Below are 21084 nucleotides of genomic sequence, written 5' to 3'. Positions count from 1 at the left end.
TTTTACTCCAGAGAAACTCCCATCCATCCCATGACTGATCCACCTTACATCTCAGAGTAACTGAGTCTCCAGTGAACAATGAACTCTGTGGCAGCACAGTCAGAGTTGGCGTGGGAATATCTGTCAGTATAAAATCATTTGTAGCATAAGTCGTGAAAATATCAGCAGAAGATTTTATTCTCTCATTGGTAAACATGGTGTATGAGCCTTTTTATGTATTTGTTATTGTCAATATAGCGACACTTGCTGGCTAAACAATGTTAGCCATGTCCAATGTTGGGCAAGCTACTTGGAAAATGTTGTGAACTAAGCTAACAGTTACTCTACATTAAATGAAGCCTCACTAAACTAAAGCTACAGCTCTGGGAAATGTAGCAAGCTAAGCTACTGCAACATGGCAAAAGTAGTTTACTACATCTAAGGTATTTTTTGAAAAAATGAAATGAATATGAATTTCAAACTAAAACTGCCAGTAGGCTATTGGTGGTGGCAAATCACTTAATGAGTAAGTCACATAATAATTTATTCAGTCAATATGTTCAAAGCTGCTGATACATTCAGTAATAAATCACCGCTGTGTGTTGCTCAGAAATATCAATATTAAAATCAAATATCACGTTTTGCAGCCAGGCTCATATTCATGAAAACAGCTTGTGATATTGCTTAATTTTATGTTATAATATGAAAAATATCATAATTAAATATCATACAAGTACTTAGTTTTATTCAGTTTCTGAGAAAATAAAAATTCATATCTTTATTTTACATCTCAATTAAATATCTTGATTTAAGGATGTTTAGATAATTGTATTGTAAAACAAGATATTTATTTATTTTGTATAAATTATTTATCTTATTTTTATTTATTTATTTATTTATTTTGCAGGGCATTCAACATTTAATGCCATGACTTCATGAATTTAAGACTCTCCACTTCAATTTAAGATCTTTTAAGGCTTTGATTTGTGGAAGATTGAATTAACACTTTTATGACCTTTTAAGGCCCACAGAAACCCTGATAAATTTTAAAAGTGCATTTTAATTTCATAGACAATTGAATAAATCCAGCTGCAAGCAATTATAGGAACAAGTGATGTCGACATTCACTCAGCACGATGCAAAGAGTAAAAGGAGAACAAAGGCTTTTGTAACTATACCATGCTAGGAATGGTTCAAAACCACATCCTTTAGGTTAGCAGCCCAGAGCTCAACCCACCATGTTACAGTGCATCAGCAATGCCAGCAGTCAGAGATACACAGCATTCAACAAAGTGTTTTGCAGGTACAGCAGTTTACGATAAAATTCTAAATGGCTAAATGGAGATTAAAAATATATATATACATATAAATAAATAATTTCTGACCAAGAGGTGGTGTAACAAAAACAAGATCAAGAGAAGGATCTTGTTTTTAGATCAAAGGGTTCACAGAAAATCAACTACACGTTTGGTATTTGACTCCTAAAAATCTGAACACTTTTTAACCACTTTGAGGAGAAGCACTTAAAACAGCTCTGGGATCTTAAATTAAAACCCTTATGTGATGTTAGTTTGGGCTATACATGTCACAATCTCCCTCTAGGAGGAAACAAGGAAACATAAAACAAATAAATCGTTAATAATCAAAAGTAGCGACAGGAAACTAGGGAGACATCCAACAAGTAGATGCAAAAAAAAAGAACTGAAAGGACTAGGGCTTTTAAAGGCAGGATAATTGGGGAGGAACGAGACACACCTGGAATCAAATTAACAATCAACATGAGGAAGATATTGGGTCACAGGGGCAAAAACACACACAGACAAGTTACTCTACATTTGTGGAGTTTTGGGATGATTTATGGAATTTTTTAAAAATGTATGTATTTTTTTTCTGTCTTGTTTTTTTTTTTTTTTTTTTTTTTTTTTTTTACTTTTTACTTTTTACTTTTTATGTGAAATACACTTTAAAAAAACTCCAACATGGCCAATGTGCCATAGTATAATGGAAAATTGTTTCCATCTACTTGCAGACAAACACTTTTAAAATTAAAAACATGAAATTTCAACTACAGCCACTAGATTGCTCTGGAGCATTATTAAACGGCTCATTTGCCATTTCCACATAGGTACAGATCTTTTTATTTATTTTTATTTTTTTTTAGATATATGTTAAGAGATTATGAAATCATTGTTGTAATAATAAAAAAATACAGGTTTTTTTGTACTGAATTATATATATATTTTTGCAATTATGAAACATGATTACAGTCAAACCTGTATGTTATATGTGTGCATTAGTGTGTTTATGTTTGCATATGTGTGTGTCTTTGCATTTATTCTCCATTGTGCATGTGCTGTGGTGTCCCTCCATAATTTCTGTGTGTGTTCTTCGTTGTAGCAGATTTTTATTTGACAAATTATGTAAGAGAGAGCCACACGTCATGTTACTTTTTCATGTCTTATGAGTGGGTTTTATGGGTGTTGGGGAGTGGGGTGGGGTTTGTGTGGGTTTTTCCTCCACCGCTGATGTACTCTTCAGTTTTTGTGTGTTGTCGATTGTAACTGACATTTTTGACAAATTATGTAACAAAAATATCAATATTTTATAATCTCCCATCGAATTCTATGGGTGTTTTTTTTATTTCTTATAAATCTATTAATTTATACAATTAATTATTGGCCTATAATTGAACACTGCAGTCATCAATGAAAAGAGAAGAGCAGCTTTATTTCGTGCACCAATTTTCAAAAACAACCTGTTTAACGAAATACATTTCTTTTCTGTTTTTCACTATATGGGCCACAAGAGAAATATTAAAGGATAATTGGTTAGCCTATATACCGTTATCAGCATATGTCGAAGTAGTTTCGTCTCTCGTTGTCTCAGAGAAAAAGTGCCGTTAATGCAGCGTAGAAAGCTCCGTCAGTTTTTTTTTTTTTTTTTAGAAAGGACGTGCTTAACAGTTCCGAGGTTCAGAGGGGGTGCTAAAAATAATTAAATTGCGTGAAAGTAATTAACGTCTATAAGCTTCAGCTCTCTAAATAGCATGCACATTCAGCCACCATGTGTTTTTTTATAAACAGCAGCTTCGAAAAAGGCAATATAACCTCCCCGTGCTGAGATGGGTCGTATTATGTGTCGATGATAGCCATATTGTCAAAAGCATAACAAATTGGCAATATTAAGAGGATTTAGCATTTCCAATTAAAAAAGCCCCGTTACATTCTTCTTATTGTTAGGCCTATTATTATTATTGTTATTATTATTATTATTATTATTATTATTATTATTATTAGGTTACTTTTATTATTAAATTACATTAAATTATAGCTCTGCAATGATTTCATAGCGCATCACCTCATGACGTGCTGTGAGGATAATTAAAGTTTAGGCTATTAGCTTGCTCCTTACAGAAAATGTTTAACTTTATTATTATTATTATTTTTTAACAGGTCTATTTATTTATACAATTAATTATTGGCCTGTAATTAAACGTATTAACACTGCAGTCATCATTAAAAATGAAGAGCAGCTTTACTTTGTGTACCAGTTTTGAAAAACAAACTGTTTAATGCAAAATACGTTTCTTCTCATGTTTTGCACTGGGCCACAAGAGAAATACACTGAACAAAATTATAAACGAAACACTTTTGTTTTTGCCCCCATTTTTCATGAACTGAACTCAAAGATTTAAGACTTTTTCTATGTAGACAAAAGGCCTATTTCTCTCAAATATTGTTCACAAATCTGTTTTAATCTGTGTTAATGAGCACTTCTCCTTTCCCGAGATAATCCATCCACCTCACAGGTTTGGCATATCAAAATGCTGATTAGACAGTGTGATTATTGCACAGGTGTGCCTTAGGCTGGCCACAATTAAAGGCCACTCTAAAATGTGCAGTTTTATCACACAGCACAATGCCACAGATGTTGCAGTTTTTGAGGGAGCATGCAACTGGCATGCTGACTGCAGAAATGCAGATGGCAAACAGAGTGTATGGCGTCGTGTGGGTGAGCGGTTTGCTGATGTCAACGTTGTGGATCGAGTGGCCCATGGTGGCAGTGCGGTTATGGTATAGGCAGGCCTATGTTATGGACAACGAACACAGGTGAATTTTGATGGCATTTTGAATGCACAGAGATACCGTGACGAGATCCTGAGGCCCATTGTTGTGCCATTCATCAATGACCATCACCTCATGTTGCAGCATGATAATTCACGGCCCCATGTTGCAAGGATCTGTACACAATTCCTGGAAGCTGAAAACATCCCAGTTCTTGCATGGCCAGCATACTCACCGGACGAGTCACCCATTGAGCATGTTTGGGATGCTCTGGATCGGCGTATACGACAGCGTGTTCCAGTTCCTTCGCACAGCCATTGAAGAGGAGTGGACCAACATTCCACAGGCCACAATCAACAACCTGATCAACTCTATGCAAAGGAGATGTGTTGCACTGTGTGAGGCAAATGGTGGTCACACCAGATACTAACTGGTTTTCGGATCCCCGGATCCCCCAATACAGTAAAACTGCACATTTTAGAGTGGCCTTTTATTGTGGCCAGCCTAAGGCACACCTGTGCAATAATCATGCTGTCTAATCAGCATCTTGATATGCCACACCTGTGAGGTGGATGGATTATCTCTGCAAAGGAGAAGTGCTCACACAGATTTATACAGATTTGTGAACAATATTTGAGAGAAATAGGCCTTTTGTGTACATAGAAAAAGTCTTAGATCTTTGAGTTCAGTTCATGAAAAATGGGGGCAAAAACAAAAGTGTTGCATTTATAATTTTGTTCAGTGTATTAAAGGAATCATTTAAGATGTTTAGCCTATATACCGTTATCAGCATATGTTGAAGTAGTTTCGTCTCTCCTTGTCTCAGAGACTGTGCCGGGGCTAAGCAAGTTTCTGATATGGCTATAGCCCCGTCAGGCTCTGCCCTAACAACGTCACTGATCACGACTTTTTTCACACTAACATAAAACAAGATATAATTTTTTTTTTATTATTTGTAAAGCTACCAAGTGCTGGCAACTGTACAAAGTCTCATGCCATTTAGATAAATTAATTATTATTATTATTATTTCAGCAAACGTCATTTGTGGTCATAAAGACCCCAAATAGCACGTAAGGGTTAAGAAATTACTCATCAATAACATCTTAAACTTGTGTGTGTATGAAGAGATGACCAAACTCACCTGATACTGTCAGTGTAACTACATCACTGTCTTGTGATCTGCGTGATCCTTCACTCTCTGCTCCATAACAGGAGTATTTACCTGCGTCAGACTCAGTAACAGACCTGAATGTGTGTTTTTGTAGTTCACTGTAAGTGTAGAATGAACCGTCTTTATACCAGCTGTACTGCCAGCTAGTGACTCCTTCACCATCAATGTCACATCTGAGAGTTACTGTCTCTCCTCGGAATACATGTTGATCAGGTTTAATGCTCACTTTGGCTTTTGGTCTTACTGTACAACAGCAACAATTCACAGTAAAAATAATTTGTTACATAATATAATAAATAAAACATGCAAATTTAAGGGGTTTTTAAACCCACAATCTTTACGTTAATAGCATGTTAGATTACAGTAACTGATGATTGAGAGTTTAGTAATTTAAATTATCATCTGCATTCTGAAATCAAAATCTTCATTTTTAAATCTTAAACTTTTTTAACCACTGTGGAGAAACACTTAAAATGGCTAAATCTGAGAAATCCCTCATTATTAACATGTTAAATATGTGTGTATGTGAAGAGATGATCAAACTCACCTGATACTGTCAGTGTAACTGCATCACTGTTTTGTGAGGTGCGTGATCCTCCTCTCTCTGCTCCATAACAGGAGTATTTACCTGCATCAGACTCAGTAATAGACCTGAATGTGTGTTCCTGTAGTTTACTAAAAGCATTAGCTGAACCATCTTTATACCAGCTGTACTGCCAGCTAGTGACTCCTCCACCATCAATGTCACATCTGAGAGTGACTGTGTCTCCTCTGAATACATGTTGAGCAGGTTTAATGGTCGCTTTGGCTTTTGGTCTTTCTGTACAACAACAACAACAATATACAATTAAAATAATGTGCTGCTTCTACGGTGTTCTTCTAACCCTAACACAGTTGCCCGATTGTAAAACATTCATGCTAAATAAGGTAAGATTGAAGTGTTGTTCTCTTTAGCTGTTGGGCAGTGTGGTCACTTGTATCTTATGAAATCATTTGCACATTGTGCAAGGAAAAGTACTTGCTACTGTATATTTGCTCACTGCTAATGGTCATTTATAAAACTTGTTTAAAAAGGTGTGTTTATAATCAAATTGTTTATTTTCTCATCTGGTTTGTAACTGCTAGTGAGACAACACCCATATGCTATGAAATATATAAGTCAAAATCACTCACCTTCAGTGTGTCCAGAGTGGATGTGTGAAATCAGCACTAAAACACAGAGAAAAACAGAAAAACAAACAAACAAACAACTCATTACAGTGTGAACATGGAGCTGATCAACTTTCCCTTATACTTTAGACATAAAAGGAATGCCATAATTTTACTCTCAACTGTTTCTCAGCCTGTTTTTCTAGATGTAGTGGCATCTGAATGAGTATTTCTGTAAAAACCTTCCAGAGTCTGAAAAGTGACCGTTATGATTAGTAACTCACATTAAGATGTTGAGGGACTACATGCATGTGTGTCCAGATAAAAACTTAAACATTTGTTTGATGTCTTATGGATTTCATCATCAAAGCAGAGAGAACTTGAACTTGTTTAGGGAACTTGAAGCAGACAGTCTGATAAAGATACGCTTTTACTAACTGTGTACTAGTGAACATTTACTAAGGCATCAGGGACAGTAAACTGTAAAACAAACCAACAGAACTGATTCAACAAACACGATTAAACAGCACAAACCTGAATGACTGAGCAAACACACTGATCAACATCACAACAGAGTACATTTCTCTTTCACGAACAGCACTAACTGCACACTTCTTCTCTTAAACTCTTCTTTCACTCATATAACATGCAGCTGGATTTGAAACTCAGAGCAACATGGAAATAAATAAATCAAGGAACACTAAAACACTTGATTAGTTACATAATATAATAGCATTTACCATCAACTGAAATACATAGTAATACATAATAATACTCACAGAGCACAAGAGGAAGTTGACTGAGCTCCATACTGACTGAATGATGACAGAAACCTCAAGACTTCCTAAAAAACCTGGAGTCAGATCTTTAGAAACACCACGACAGATTAAAGACATGCAAATGTACCTCATGTGTTATAGAAATATTTGGATAATACTGATAATCTTGTAACATGTTTTCAGAAAATGTCACTCTAACATGCATGTTTTCTACACAAATGTTCATATTTGAATCATATTTTATCAAATTGATAAACTTAGATTTGGGATTATGATAATAAGTAATATTCTGGTGTGTTTACTGAATGATGGAAGCAGCAGAAACTAATGAACGACTGCTGCTCGTCCATCACAGATTAATGTCACTGACCTGAAATAGATGCTGAGTCTGGTTCTGATATATATGTATTTGTGAACACAGTTTAATATTCATACAGTGGGTACGGAAAGTATTCAGACCCCCTTTTAACTCTTTGTTATATTGCAGCCATTTGCTAAAATCATTTAAGTAAATTTTTTCCCCTCATTAATGTACACACAGCACCCCATATTGACAGAAAAACACAGAATTGTTGACATTTTTGCACATTTATTAAAAAAGAAAAACTGAAACATCACATGGTCCTAAGTATTCAGACCCTTTGCTCAGTATTTAGTAGAAGCACCCTTTTGATCTAATACAGCCACAAGTCTTTTTGGGAAAGATGTAACAAGTTCTTCACACCTGGATTTGGGGATTCTCTGCCATTCCTCCTTGCAGGTCCTCTCCAGTTCTGTCAGGTTGGATGGTAAACGTTGGTGGACAGCCATTTTCAGGTCTCTCCAGAGATGCTTAATTGGGTTTAAGTCAGGGCTCTGGCTGGGCCATTCAAGAAGTCACGGAGTTGTTGTGAAGCCACTCCTTCATTATTTTAGCTGTGTGCTTAGGGTCATTGTCTTGTTTGAAGGTGAACCTTTGGCCCAATCTGAGGTCCTGAGCGCTCTGGAGAAGGTTTTCGTCCAGGATATCCCTGTACTTGGCTGATTCATCTTTCCCTCAATTGCAACTAGTCGTCCTGTCCCTGCAGCTGAAAAACACCCCCACAGCATGATGCTGCCACCACCATGCTTCACTGTTGGGACTGTATTGGACAGGTGATGAGCAGTGCCTCGTTTTCTCCACACATACCGCTTAGAATTAAGGCCCAAAAGTTCTATCTTGGTCTCATCAGACCAGAGAATCTTATTTCTCTGTTTTTAGCAAACTCCATGCGGGCTTTCATGTGTCTTGCACTGAGGAGAGGCTTCCGTCGGTCCACTCTGCCATAAAGCCCCGACTGGTGGAGGGCTGCAGTGATAGTTGACTTTCTACAACTTTCTCCCATCTCCCGACTGCATCTCTGGAGCTCAGCCACAGTGATCTTTGGGTTCTTCTTTACCTCTCTCACCAAGGCTCTTCTCCCCCGATAGCTCAGTTTGGCCTGACGGCCAGCTCTAGGAAGGGTTCCGGTCATCCCAAACGTCTTTCATTTAAGGATTATGGAGGCCACTGTGCTCTTAGGAACCTTAAGTGCAGCAGAAATTTTTTTGTAACCTTGGCCAGATCTGTGCCTTGCCACAAAACTGTCAGAGAGGTAGTTAACAGTACAATGCTGGATGAGGTAGTGAGCAGTCTAATGATGCACAAAGTGACTAGTGCAGGTCAGTGTGTGTGTGTATTTGGGAGGGGTGAATAGAAGGGTCCTGGGGATGGGGCTTTCAGAGGGTCAGAGCTCAGAGGTGCATGGGGCAAAAGAGGGGGTGCATGGCAAGGTCCAGAGGTAGTTCAGCTTCCTGACAGCCTGATGGATGAAGCTGTCCTTTAGTCAGCTGGTCCTGGCCTGGAGCCTCCTCCCTGTTTGCAGCACATTGAAGAAACTGTGTGTTTGGTGGGTGGGATCACCGGCAATGCAGAGGGCTTTGCGGGTGAGACAGTGTTGTAAATGTCCTGGAGAGAGGGGAGAGAGGTACCAACGATCTTTTCAGCTGCTCTCACTATGCATTGAAGTGTTTTGCGGCAAGACGCGTTGCAGGCGCCATACCACAGCTAGTCAGAATGCTCTCAATGGTGCCTCTGTAGAAGGTGCACATGATGGGGGCTGCAGCTCTGGCTCTTCTCAGTTTGCGGAGGAAGTAGAGATGCTGCTGTGCATTCTTGGCCAGTGCTGCGGTGTTGTCAGCCCAGGAGAGGTGCTCTGTGAGGTGCACACCCAGGAACTTGGTGCTGCTCACTGTCTCCACAGTCGCACCATTGATGATCAAAGGAACATGTTGAGTGTTGTCACAGTGTCTGTTCTGTGTCTCCCTGGGTGGCCACTAGAGGTCTCACTTCCCCTTATTGTCACCCCCTTCAGAACTACATTTCCCACTAGCCTTATCTGTTCATCTTTTCATTGTATTCAGCTGTCACCACTTACATTGTTTGCACCTGTGTATAAATACCCTGGTTGTTCTGTCATTGTTACGGAGTCCTTGTTTAATGTCACCCTGGTTTCGTGTTTCCTTGCTTTGTTCGTGTTTCTTGTTTTGGACTGATTACCTGGATTTTGACCATTGCCTGGCTAAGTTTATGATTTTTGGATTGCCCCAATAAACATACTGCACTTGGATCTACCTTTTTGTGCGCATGTCGTGACAGAAGGACTCCGTCACGCCTAGATCCAGCGATATGTTTTTTGAGGATTCTCCCCCAGCCATCGAGCGGGAGAGAGTGAGGGGGTTTGAGGGAACCCACCTGGTTGTTTTCCGCGGGACCCAGGGAGGTCGCAGAAGAGTGAGTGGTCGAGAGGAGGTCCGGCATCGCTCTCCACCATGGCTCCCCATCGAACCTGGACTCATGAGGGATGGATTGGAGACGCCGTCTCTCCATCAGGAACGGAGAAGGGGGAGGAAGCACTCGTCGGCCGAGACTGTGTTTGCGGAGGAGAGGGCGACGGAGACGGTTCTGGGGTATTTTGCTATGCTGTCCAAGATCCTAGACGTTCCCAAGGGTATTAACGTCACCTCTGCTGAGCCAGCGCCACAGCACAGGATGGCCGCCAGCCCTGCGCCACAGCACAGGATGGCCGCCAGCCCTGCGCCACAGCACAGGATGGCCGCCAGCCCAGCACCACAGCACAAGATGGCCGCCAGCCCAGCGCCACAGCACAAGATGGCCGCCAGCCCAGCGCCACAGCACAAGATGGCCGCCAGCCCAGCGCCACAGCACAAGATGGCCGCCAGCCCAGCGCCACAGCCCAAGATGGCCGCGGAGACAGTATTAAGTTACTTTTTTTTTCAGGATGTGCCAGATCCCAGAGATTCCCAGGAGTATTCACATCACGGCCGCTGAGCCAGCGCCAATGCCCAAGATGGCCACCAGTTCAGCACCACAGCACAAGATGGCCCGCCAGCCCAGCGCCATTGCACAGGATGGCCGCCAGCTCAGCGTGCCCCAGCGCCACAGCACAAGATGGCCGCCAGCCCAGCACCACAGCACAAGATGGTTGACTCAACGCCTGAGTCTTCCGTCAAGGAGCCACCGCACGCCATCATAGAGGCCGCAGGAGGAGGAGACAGGCGTCAGCCGTTCCTCAAAGCCCGGAGGACGTTCCCGAGCAGGCCGCTGCCGCCCAGGAGGACGTTCCCGAGCAGGCCGCTGCCATCCAGGAGGACGTTCCCGAGCAGGCCGCTGCCGTCCAGGAGGACGTTCCCGAGCAGGCCGCTGCCGTCCAGGAGGACGTTCCCGAGCAGGCCGCTGGCGTCCAGGAAGACGTTCCCGAGCAGGCCACTGCCGTCCAGGAGGACGTTCCCGAGCAGGCCGCTGCTGTCCAGGAGGACGTTCCCGAGCAGGCCGCTGTCGTCCAGGTGGACGTTCCCGAGGCGGTGCCCGATGCGCAGGCCGAGGTCGTTCCCAAGGCGGTGCCCGAGGCCGAGGCGGTGCCCGATGCGGTGGCCGAGGTGGTTCCCGATGCAATGCCCGAGGCCGAGGCGGTGGCCGAGGCAGAGGCGGTTCCCGATGCAATGCCCAAGGGCAAGGCGGTGCCCGATGCCGAGGCGGTGCCCGATGCTGAGGCGGTGCCCGAGGCGGTGACCGATGCCGAGGCGGTGCCCGATGTTGTTCCAGAGACCGAGGCGGTGCCCGAGGCGGTGCCAGATGCGGAGGCCGAGGAGGTGCCCGATGCGGAGGCCGAGGCGGTGCCCGATGTGGAGGCCGAGGCGGTGCCCGATGCGCAGGCCGAGGTCGTTCCCGAGGCGGTGCCCGATGCGCAGGCCGAGGTCGTTCCCGAGGCAGTGCCCGAGGCCGAGACGGTGCTCGATGCGGTGGCTGAGGTGGTTCCCGATGCAATGCCCGAGGCCGAGGCGGTGGCCGAGGCAGAGGCGGTTCCCGATGCAATGGCCAAGGGCGAGGCGGTGCCCGATGCCGAGGCGGTGCCCGAGGCGGTGACCGATGGCGAGGCGGTGACCGATGCCGAGGAGGTGCCCGAGGCGGTGACCGATGCCGAGGCGGTGCCCGATGCGGTGCCAGAGACGGTTCCCGAGGCAATGCCCGAGGCCGAGGCGGTGCCCGATGCGGTTCCCGAGGCGGTCCCCGATGCAATGACCGAGGCGGTGCCCGAGGCGGTCCCCGATGCAATGCCCGATGCCGAGGTGGTGACCGAAGCAATCACATTCAGCTATCCGCCAAAGACTGCCGAGGCGGTGCCCGATGCGGTGCCAGAGACGGTTCCCGATGCAATGCCCGAGGCCGAGGCGGTGCCCGAGGCGGTGCCCGAGGCGGTCCCCGATGCAATGACCGAGGCGGTGCCCGAGGCGGTGGTCGAGGCAGTTCCCGATGCAATGCCCGATGCCGAGGCGGTACCCGAGGCGGTGCCAGAGACGGTTCCCGATGTAATGCCCGAGGCCGAGGCGGTGGCCGAGGCGGTGGTCGAGGCAGTTCCCGATGCAATGCCCGATGCCGAGGCGGTGCCCGATGCGGTGCCAGAGACGGTGCCAGAGATGGTTCCCGATGTAATGCCCGAGGCTGAGGCGGTGCCCGAGGCCGAGGCGGTGCCCGATGCAATGGCCGAGGGCGGTTCCCGATGCGGTGCCCGAGGCAGGGTCCGAGGCCATTCCCGAGGCGGGGCCCGAGGAAGTGTTCGATGCGGTGCCAGAGATGGTTCCCGAGGCCGAAGCGGTTCCCGATGCCGTTGTGGGACCCGAGGCCATTCCCGATGCGGTGCCCGAGGCGCTGTCCGATGCGGTGCCCAAGATGGTTCCCGAGGTCGAGGCACTTCATGTCTCCACAGGTCGTTCAGAGCACCTTCACGTCTCCACAGGCCGTCCAGAGCACCTTCACGTCTCCACAGGCCGTCCAGAGCACCTTCACGTCTCCACAGGGACCCCGGAAGGGGCAGGTTCCGCTCTGGTCGCTCAAGTGGCGAGTTCCTCCCTGGCCGTCTGCACAACTAAGATGGACTGATCCTCCTTGGCCACCTGAACTGTCTGGTCCCTCGTGGTCCCCTGAACTTTCGGGTCCACCCTGGCCACCTGAACTGCCTGGTCCCTCGTGGTCTCCTGAACTTTTGGGTCAACCCTGGCCCCCTGAACTGTCTGGTCCACCTGGGCTGCCGGTGGAGCCATTACTGCCTGTCCCTGTTCTCCTACACGGGCCTGGCCCTCCATCCCTCCCCCTGTTCTACCTCCACCAGTCCACCTCCCTCCTGGTCTTTTTGGTTTGTTTTTTTTTTTTGTTTTTTTGTCTGAGGAGCATCTGGAAGCTGCTCCTTAGAGGGGGGGTAGTGTCACAGTGTCTGTTCTGTGTCTCCCTGGGTGGCCACTAGAGGTCTCACTTCCCCTTATTGTCACCCCTTCAGAACTACATTTCCCACTAGCCTTATCTGTTCATCACTGTTCATTGTATTCAGCTGTCACCACTTACATTGTTTGCACCTGTGTATAACCCTACGGATTTGCTCTCGATGGCGCCGCAGTCCGTGTTTAATGTCACCCTGGTTTCGTGTTTCCTTGCTTTGTTCGTGTTTCGTGTTTTGGACTGATTACCTGGATTTTGACCATTGCCTGGCTAAGTTTATGATTTTTGGATTGCCCCAATAAACATACTGCACTTGGATCTACCTTTTTGTGCGCGTGTCGTGACAAGTGTGCACTCTCCTGAAGTCAACAACAATCTCCTTTGTCTTCTCCACATTGCGGATGACATACTACAGTTGTGTAGTGTGGGTTAATTGGGGCAGACTTGATGTGTTGCATGACTAGCCGTTTAAAGCACTTCATGAGAATAGGAGCAAGTGCAACTGGACTGTAGTCATTAAAGCAGGATGGAGATGACTTCTTCAGGACTGGAATGATGCTGGTAGCTTTGAAGCATATGAGGATAACAACCTCACTTAGTGAGATGTTGAAAATGTCTGTGAAGACATCAGTGAGTTTCACTGCACAGTCTCTCAGTACCAGTGGCGGCTACTGGTCTGTCAGAGAGGGGAAGCTCATTTTCGGCCTACATCATAAAATTGTCTATTTATTTAAAAGTAAATTCTGCCCTACGTTCCTAAGCAGTTTTTATTTCGACTGAACTTGAGAAATCCGCGATGGGACTGAGCGCGAATAGCTTCAGTGATTCCTTAAAGTACAGAATCGCTGTCAGTCAAAAGGAGATGCAGTCTTTCGACAGACCCTCCAATCATCACGCAGAAGCTCGGAGTCCGGGCCAGCCCACTCCCCATTCACCCCCAGAGACGCTGAGCGTCCGTGGGCGAGACATAATCGCAGCGTTTATCCAATGACCGTCTAGTTTCGAAGTGCTGAAAAAAACCATTCAAAGCAGCCCCATTGAAGTCAATGGACACTGGGCTTCAATAGGGAAATGCACTGTGACGCTGCGGGAATGTATGAGAAGGAAATCGAGTCAGCCGACCTGCTATATGTAACTGATTCTAAACGAACTCGTCTTTGAGATTAACGTTTTCTAACACATTTTTAGTCAATAAAATGTTAATACAATAGTACATATTTGACCATTAATTTTGTGACATTATAAGGGAAGCCGAGCTTCCCTTGCAGTCTTAAAGAAATCGCCACTGCTCAGTACACAATCAGGAATGTAGTCAGGACCCGGAGCTTTGCGTGCATTGATCCTGCTGAGGGATCTCCTCATGTTGTCTGGGGACAGCGTCATCACCTGATCACCGGGAGGAGGTGGAGTCTTCTGTGCACTGGTGCTGTTTTGTGCCTCAAAGCGAGTGAAGAAGGCGTTTCAGCTCCTTCAGCAGGGAGATGGTGCTGTCACAGGTCCATGGTGGGGGCTTGTAGTCCATAATGGTCTGTATCACCTGCCACAGGCTCCGGGTGTCTATACTGTCGCTGAAACGATGGGATAACCTCCTGGAGTACTGTCTCTTATCCTCTCTGATGCCACGGGATAGGTTGGCCCTAGCTGTCCTCAGGCCCACCTTATGTCCAGCTCTGAAGGCAGCATTCTGTGTCTTCAGGAGTCTGTAGACCTCCCCTGTTTGCCACAGCTTCTGCTTGGCCTGGACAGTGATGGCTTTTGTTACCGTTACATCATCAATGCATTTGGTGATGTAGGCAGTGACAGTGGCGTGGACATTGGGGTGGGTGGGGGGTTTGGGGGGGGCTCAAGCCCCTGCTCCTTTCGTCTAAAAGTGTAAAGTGCCCCTATCTTCTCATAGTAAATTATTATTATTATTATTATTATAAATAACAATAAGCCGCTAACAATAGTAATAAATGTGCAAACAATATTCTTGCTACTTAGAACTTATACACACTTAAATCACATTGTAATAACTCTCTCATAAATAAACCTTGCTTTACATACATTAATCCGCCTACCATGCTGACATGCTTGACACACCCACCAAACAAGAGAAAACATATCTCAAACCCTGTGGCACACGTTGCACACCATTTCCAGAAAACATATTGTTAAAACCGGAAACCATAGCAAAATGGTCCGTGTATCTTTTGGCATTTGATTTTTTGTTTAATTTTGTAAGTAGAAAAATGAAAAAACAGCTCCTTTTTCGTTTTTTAATTTTTTGCAAAAAAACGAAAAACAAGAATTCGGCTTAATTTTTAGTTTTTCGTTCAGGGTTGGAAAAATGAATAACAGCTTGAATAGTCGATTTCTACACGTGGGCGGGAATTAACTCCCCCTTTCTGCTGAGTGGTCAGACAAAAAAAAAGATCAAACCATGCTGTCATCAGTCTTCTGCAGGTTCCGCGCGGGCAGAATACTAGTCCTCTGCTGCAGCAGCAGTTGTACAGATTCTTAAACTTTTTTATTGCAACTACATTTGAATCTTTTTCTCATCAAACACCAGACAAATGAATGCTCGACACAACCTGTTCTGTGGCAGAGCCTAGGGCTTTCTTCTGTGAAGATATAAATTCTATGCTTTGCATCAGCTGTGGCCATGCCCGGTCAGCTATATCCTACCCGGTCCCCCAGTAAGCTTTGTTTGTTTAATTAATTATTATAAATATTATTAATTATTTCAAAATAAATATTTGAAACACTTAATACAAAAAGGAAAGAATAATGCTTTGACTTGGGTATATTCAGAGCTGGGTAGATTACTTACAAATTGTAATCCGTTACTGATTCCAAATTACCATAACAAAAAATGTAATCAGTAACTACTTGTTCCACTACATCTCCGTTTTAGGTCACATAGTCAGATTCTTTTTGATTAATTTTGACCTAACTCGGTTTATGACACTGATTAACAGAGTATAATCTTGACCATCGACCTAATTCACTGATGTCCGCGGGGGACAAACAAATGCCAGTTCCAGAATATAATCACGTTGGAGGACCTTGTGTAGTGTGGTTTTGAGCTTTACTTTTTTGTGGATGATTTTTCTTTTGTGATTTATTGCTTGGTAGAAGGCTCAAAGTGCGACCAAAAGTTTATTTGTGGCCTTGGTTCCCTGTAAGCCTTTCACTAATAGTTAAACAAACCTGAATCTACTATCGAAAGACGTGATATGCTGAATAAACTGACTACGGAAGGAGCAACTGAGATGAGTAGCACAGCTACTACTAAGTTACTTACCCCAATGATCTGTACATGAAAGTGTGCTCGTCCCCCTGGCATGGCTGACACGTAATCCTCCTTCGCACACAATCACCACAAATCACCCTGCATGAATATTTGGGATGTCATAATCTATTAAAATGCACTTTAGTTTTCCATATTTAGACCCACATTCCTTACGGAAAATTTAGCCATAGGTATTATCTAGTCTCGTAAAAGGTATAATAGTCTATCCAAGGTTGCGTTTTTTAAATTACACCAGCTCGTATAAAACATATACCACATATTATACTACAAATCCTCATGGTAAGAAGCATATGGTTTGATTAGAGCAAATAGCTTGTGTTTCTCTCACCAAGGTAGAGTTTTAGATGTTAGTTGTACCATATAACCAAATTTTACTACAAATCCATGGTAAACGTGGTTCTACTTTAGCATAGGTTGTTTTCATACCAGAGGGTTTTGATATTTACCAAACCAATAATAAGGTTGGTTGGTGACAAATATGATTAGTTGCACGGCATCTTTTTCTTTTAGCACCATCCCACTGTTGACCATGATTAGGCCGCCACAATCCACCGCATAGAAATACGCTTTTGCACATTTCAAGGCACTTCAGTGGACCTTAATGTTACCTGTCTTCTATCTATGTTAAAAATCTTTTCAAGATATCAATAGAAAAGTACGATATTCTTTTTTTTACCTCAAATCTGTATCACTTTAATTAAAAATAAGCAAAACAAAATGACCAATGTTTAACTTTTCACAGAGGCCGTCTCAGTCTCGTATAAAAAATCCCCAATACGGCGCAGTTGTTTAATAGGTATGTGGATACTGTCCATTAGCAGAAATTATTTTATTTGTATGCCCTTCTGACGTCACGACCTATGGCTTTTCCAATGAGGGAAACTACTAGGTTTTCCCCACTGCTTGAACTACCGCCCCACACAGCTATGATTCTACACAGACTTCGATGTATGGACGAACTTGTAAAACACTTATCTGCATCACGACATATATAGATATATAATTCACCATCATGCATTCCCTAATGCATCATTTCACTCACTGCATGGCGCTACGACAGTTATGCGACTTAAAGTATCCTTTGGTACACATTAGTTTCTTACTTAACCTTATCAGTGCTCATTTCCTGACTATTTCGCAAAGAAGAACATAAAATCTACACTCATGAGTCTTCATAGGCACAAGTTAAGGAAGTGCAAGACAGTGTATGAGCTCGTGGATGTTATGTAGTTAACCGCCTTCATGTTGAATAGAGCCCTTTTAGATACAACCTTACTCTGTCGACTGATTACTAACTGTGGAACGTTGTTGCTTGAGTTTAACTGCCTTATTTCATTTGACTTTATTGTCTCTAAAAAATCAATTTAAGTTTCTGTAATGTTTGTTTTAATTCTTCAGTTTACATGACTGCGTCTCGCTTTTCAATTGACCCCACAAATGTCCTAAATGTCCTTTTGAAAAGAAGCTCAGGACTATGTATGACTAATCCTCTAGCGCTTCCATAAATCACAGTTACCCATTTTAAGTATTGGTGTCCTTCTAATTAAGCCTTTTTTAAACACTCATATCACGTTTAAGTACGATATTCAATAAATTTAATGGAGGTATGGTATGCTAAGTAGACTAACTAGCTAGCGAGCTGGCTAACGTACAAATAAATGACAAAATGTATCCTTTTATTTTGTTGACCTTTGGTTGTTCTGATTTTTAGACGATTTTTCTAGCGCATGTCCTCAGGAGTCTTTGTCCTCTTTTTCCTGTCTTTGTGATGTACGTACTTTCTTTGGTCCACTATTAGGCTACTAGTCTGTGTGTGAAATAGCTCCTGTTGCTCGCGCTCCTCGTCTCAATAGTCTATTTTAACATATTTCACGTCCACCTCTTGCAATATAATTTTTGAAAAGAGCTCTTCAACATCTCCATTTTTTTTAGTTATTATCCACACCCTTATTTCTTTACCTACGTATATTTTATGTTAAAACTTATCACAGATTTACGTTAAGTTATATTATAGATGTTTGAGACAAATGCTGCATTTTTTCAGAATTTTCTTTCACTTCACCGGTTCTCATAATATTGTTCTGCGCTTTAGCCGCTGGCGTGTTTACCTGTCGATACTTTCCCAAGTTTTTAACACAACGCTTCCACTGTCTAGCGTATTTTAGTTTTTCTTGTATACCAATTTTCTTTTGTATAAAAAATGCAAGAACTGTAAACCAGCTTCTATCACATGAAATCATTGCATGCATCAACCAGAGACTCTGTCAGGAAAGTGGGACATCGATCGGGCCGACAGTCCGTGGTGAACTCCCTGGATTTTTAAACAGTTTAATAGCCATGTGGCTGGTTATAAGTCCAATATTACATAAAAATTTAACCCATTAATTCTTAATCGTTTTACAGTCCAGTTCCATCAGGGGATAATAGAAATGACAAAAGAAATCACTTGAGGTCAATGTGCTGGTCAATTCTGGTTCACTGTTGCCATTTAACAACCAATTAGATGCCAAAGAAAAGTTTAGTCATTCGTTAATCATGAGTGGGGGACGCTCTGTATTTTCGTACACACAGCACAGTGCGATCAAAAGGGCGAGATACTTTCTGCACATTAACATCGCGTCGATTCGCAAAACTGAAGATGAAGCTTTTCTCACCTATCACAACAGATTAAATGAAGAAGCTTCTTCCTCGTCAACATGTACTGTTTAAACATACACACACACACACACACACACACACACACACACACACACAGACAGACAAACATCTTTCAGTATTTTACTTAGAGGAAATAAATTTGAACACAAACAAATTGTGTGGCAGTGAGGGAATAATGTGACCTATGTTAGTGGAAAAAGATACACCGGTAAGAGATGTGGAGTCTAGTCATTATTCAATACCACATTGTTTTCTGAAGCATCTTTATAAAGAACAAACCCTCAGTATGGTAATCCAAAGATGATATAGCGCAACATAAATGTAGATAATTAGTATTATTGACCTCATTTTTTGTTTGTTTTAACTATAATGAGTTATTGAGTTTCTATAATAATAATTATAAATTGAAATAAATGAATAAAGACGTTTTCACCTCTGCATCCTCCGCATTATGAACTAAACAGCACGACTGTCACTATCATATATGGACACACTGCCAGTCCATAACTGGGTGTGTGCAGGACAGAGATCCTGAGATTGCTGAATGAGATCCCGGGAAAGAACAGACCCACACGCACTTTATCATCTGTTACCTGTATCTGAACTAGATTGACGAGAGCAAGCAGAATAACCAGGCTCAGCAGTTTTCTATTGACTTTCTCACTTCTGACTGAGATCCACCTCTTGGGTGACTCTCCTTCCTCTCTCCTAGTGTATTGCAGTAGTGAAAACCCTCCATCTGATCCTGAACGGTTTCGAGACAGTATAGATGAATCATCTCTGTAGTTTTGTTCTGGATGAGTGCTCCATCTTTATAGAAAGCAGCTCTGAGAACTAATGTTTTGTATATTTTAATTATAACAAGCGTAGAGGTCAGAGTATCTCCTCCATTCACACAGGATGAAACAGTACTCTCTCCCGAATCACCACCAGCTAGGCAAAAACAGAGGAAACATGAGCTGTTGGCAAACTCGTTAGACTAGATGAAACAATCTGGCAACAAAAAATTAAGGTTTTATGTTTTTAATGATAAAACGAGATGTTTTGTTTTGTACTGACCTGCCTCACGGAGTTGTTTTTTTTTTGCGCACTGACTGCATACATCACTTGGTTTAATATCGACCTGCTGTATGTATTTGTATTGGTAAAGTGGCCACGTGAAATAAATACATTAAATCATACACACAACTTATCACCGTGTTACAGTGAGATTACACAGGATGCATATTGTTTCATCTCCAGAATTCCAGACTGACACCAGTACACTCCAGTGTCTGATTTGCGGGTAAAGTTAAATGTTACAATGTAGAGCCTGTTTGTGATACCCACAGTGATGATGAACAACTCGTCTTCAGCCCCACCGCTCCTGTGGTATCGTTTCGCTCACTCTATCATCATCTAGTAGAGGTTTACTCCTGGTCTTTACATCTCAGAGAGAGAGATACCAATGTGAGTGTTTAAGATCTGCTGGGACTGATGATGCAAGATAGACTAGAGGAAAAAACACCTGAGAAGACCATTACAGCTCTTTTTGGAAATGTTTTAAAAAAATGTAAGCATGAAGATCTCCCCTTTTTAAATGGGTTTAACATTTTTTTTATAGTTGGGCCTATTTAATTTGATTTTCCTTTGCAGGTTACACTAATAAAAATAATATTACAGGATAACATCCCCCATCACAAATGAAAATTTTGTCATTCCTTCATCTCTACCCTCATATCGATCCAACCCCGACTACCCCGTAAAAGCTTTGGTTCATCTTCGGAACAACATTGAACGGTATTTTGGATGAAATCTTGTAGGCTTGTGACTGTCCTATCAGATCCGTGGCTTGGCGCTGTTGTTTTGGCAACACGCATCAGCAGTTGGGTATGAGTGTATTGCAGTGCCAGTTTTGAAAAAAAAAAAAAAAAAAAAAAAATTTTATTGCTTGTGTTTTTAATTATAATTTTTTTTTTATAACGATGACTTTCGTGTTTATTTGTCAACTCTTTTAATTTACTTTTTTTTTTTTTTTGCAACTGTCCATGAACCTAGACGGTAATATCCTGCAAGTTTGCTCCTCACTACGATAAAACTCTAAGAGTTGGCGACGGTGGATCCTCTGAAGCGTTTTTCCATCAATAGTTATTCGGTTAGCCACACTACTGTGAAGTGAATCGAGGATGTATATCCAAGCCGAAAAGGATTGAGGACT

At 42.8% G+C, this 21084-nt stretch overlaps 1 protein-coding gene across 5 annotated transcripts in view; it reads right to left on the bottom strand.

The window, feature by feature from the left end:
- LOC109067105 (Fc receptor-like protein 5) overlaps window positions 1–7214 on the bottom strand; it is a 34569-nt gene extending 27355 nt beyond the window's left edge. For 4 of the 5 annotated variants that reach the window (XM_042717758.1, XM_042717782.1, XM_042717778.1 and 1 more), the window contains exons 1-2: window positions 7144–7186; window positions 6389–6424 (exon numbers count right to left, since the gene is read on the bottom strand). In XM_042717758.1, coding sequence (XP_042573692.1) covers window positions 6389–6424; window positions 7144–7174 — 67 coding nt within the window. In that variant the 5' untranslated portion in view covers window positions 7175–7186. Of the gene's footprint in view, window positions 1–5185; window positions 5459–5762; window positions 6036–6388; window positions 6425–7143 lie in introns of all 5 variants that reach the window. The other variant, XM_042717768.1, reaches the window with a different exon arrangement.
- Between the last annotated feature and the right edge of the window lie 13870 nt (window positions 7215–21084).

The sequence above is a fragment of the Cyprinus carpio genome, chromosome A3 (assembly GCF_018340385.1).
Source record: "Cyprinus carpio isolate SPL01 chromosome A3, ASM1834038v1, whole genome shotgun sequence".
In the NCBI taxonomy this organism is placed as follows: Eukaryota; Metazoa; Chordata; class Actinopteri; order Cypriniformes; family Cyprinidae; genus Cyprinus; species Cyprinus carpio.
The sequence above is the reverse complement of the archived record's forward strand: the minus strand, read 5'-3'. Positions and strand labels throughout refer to the sequence as shown.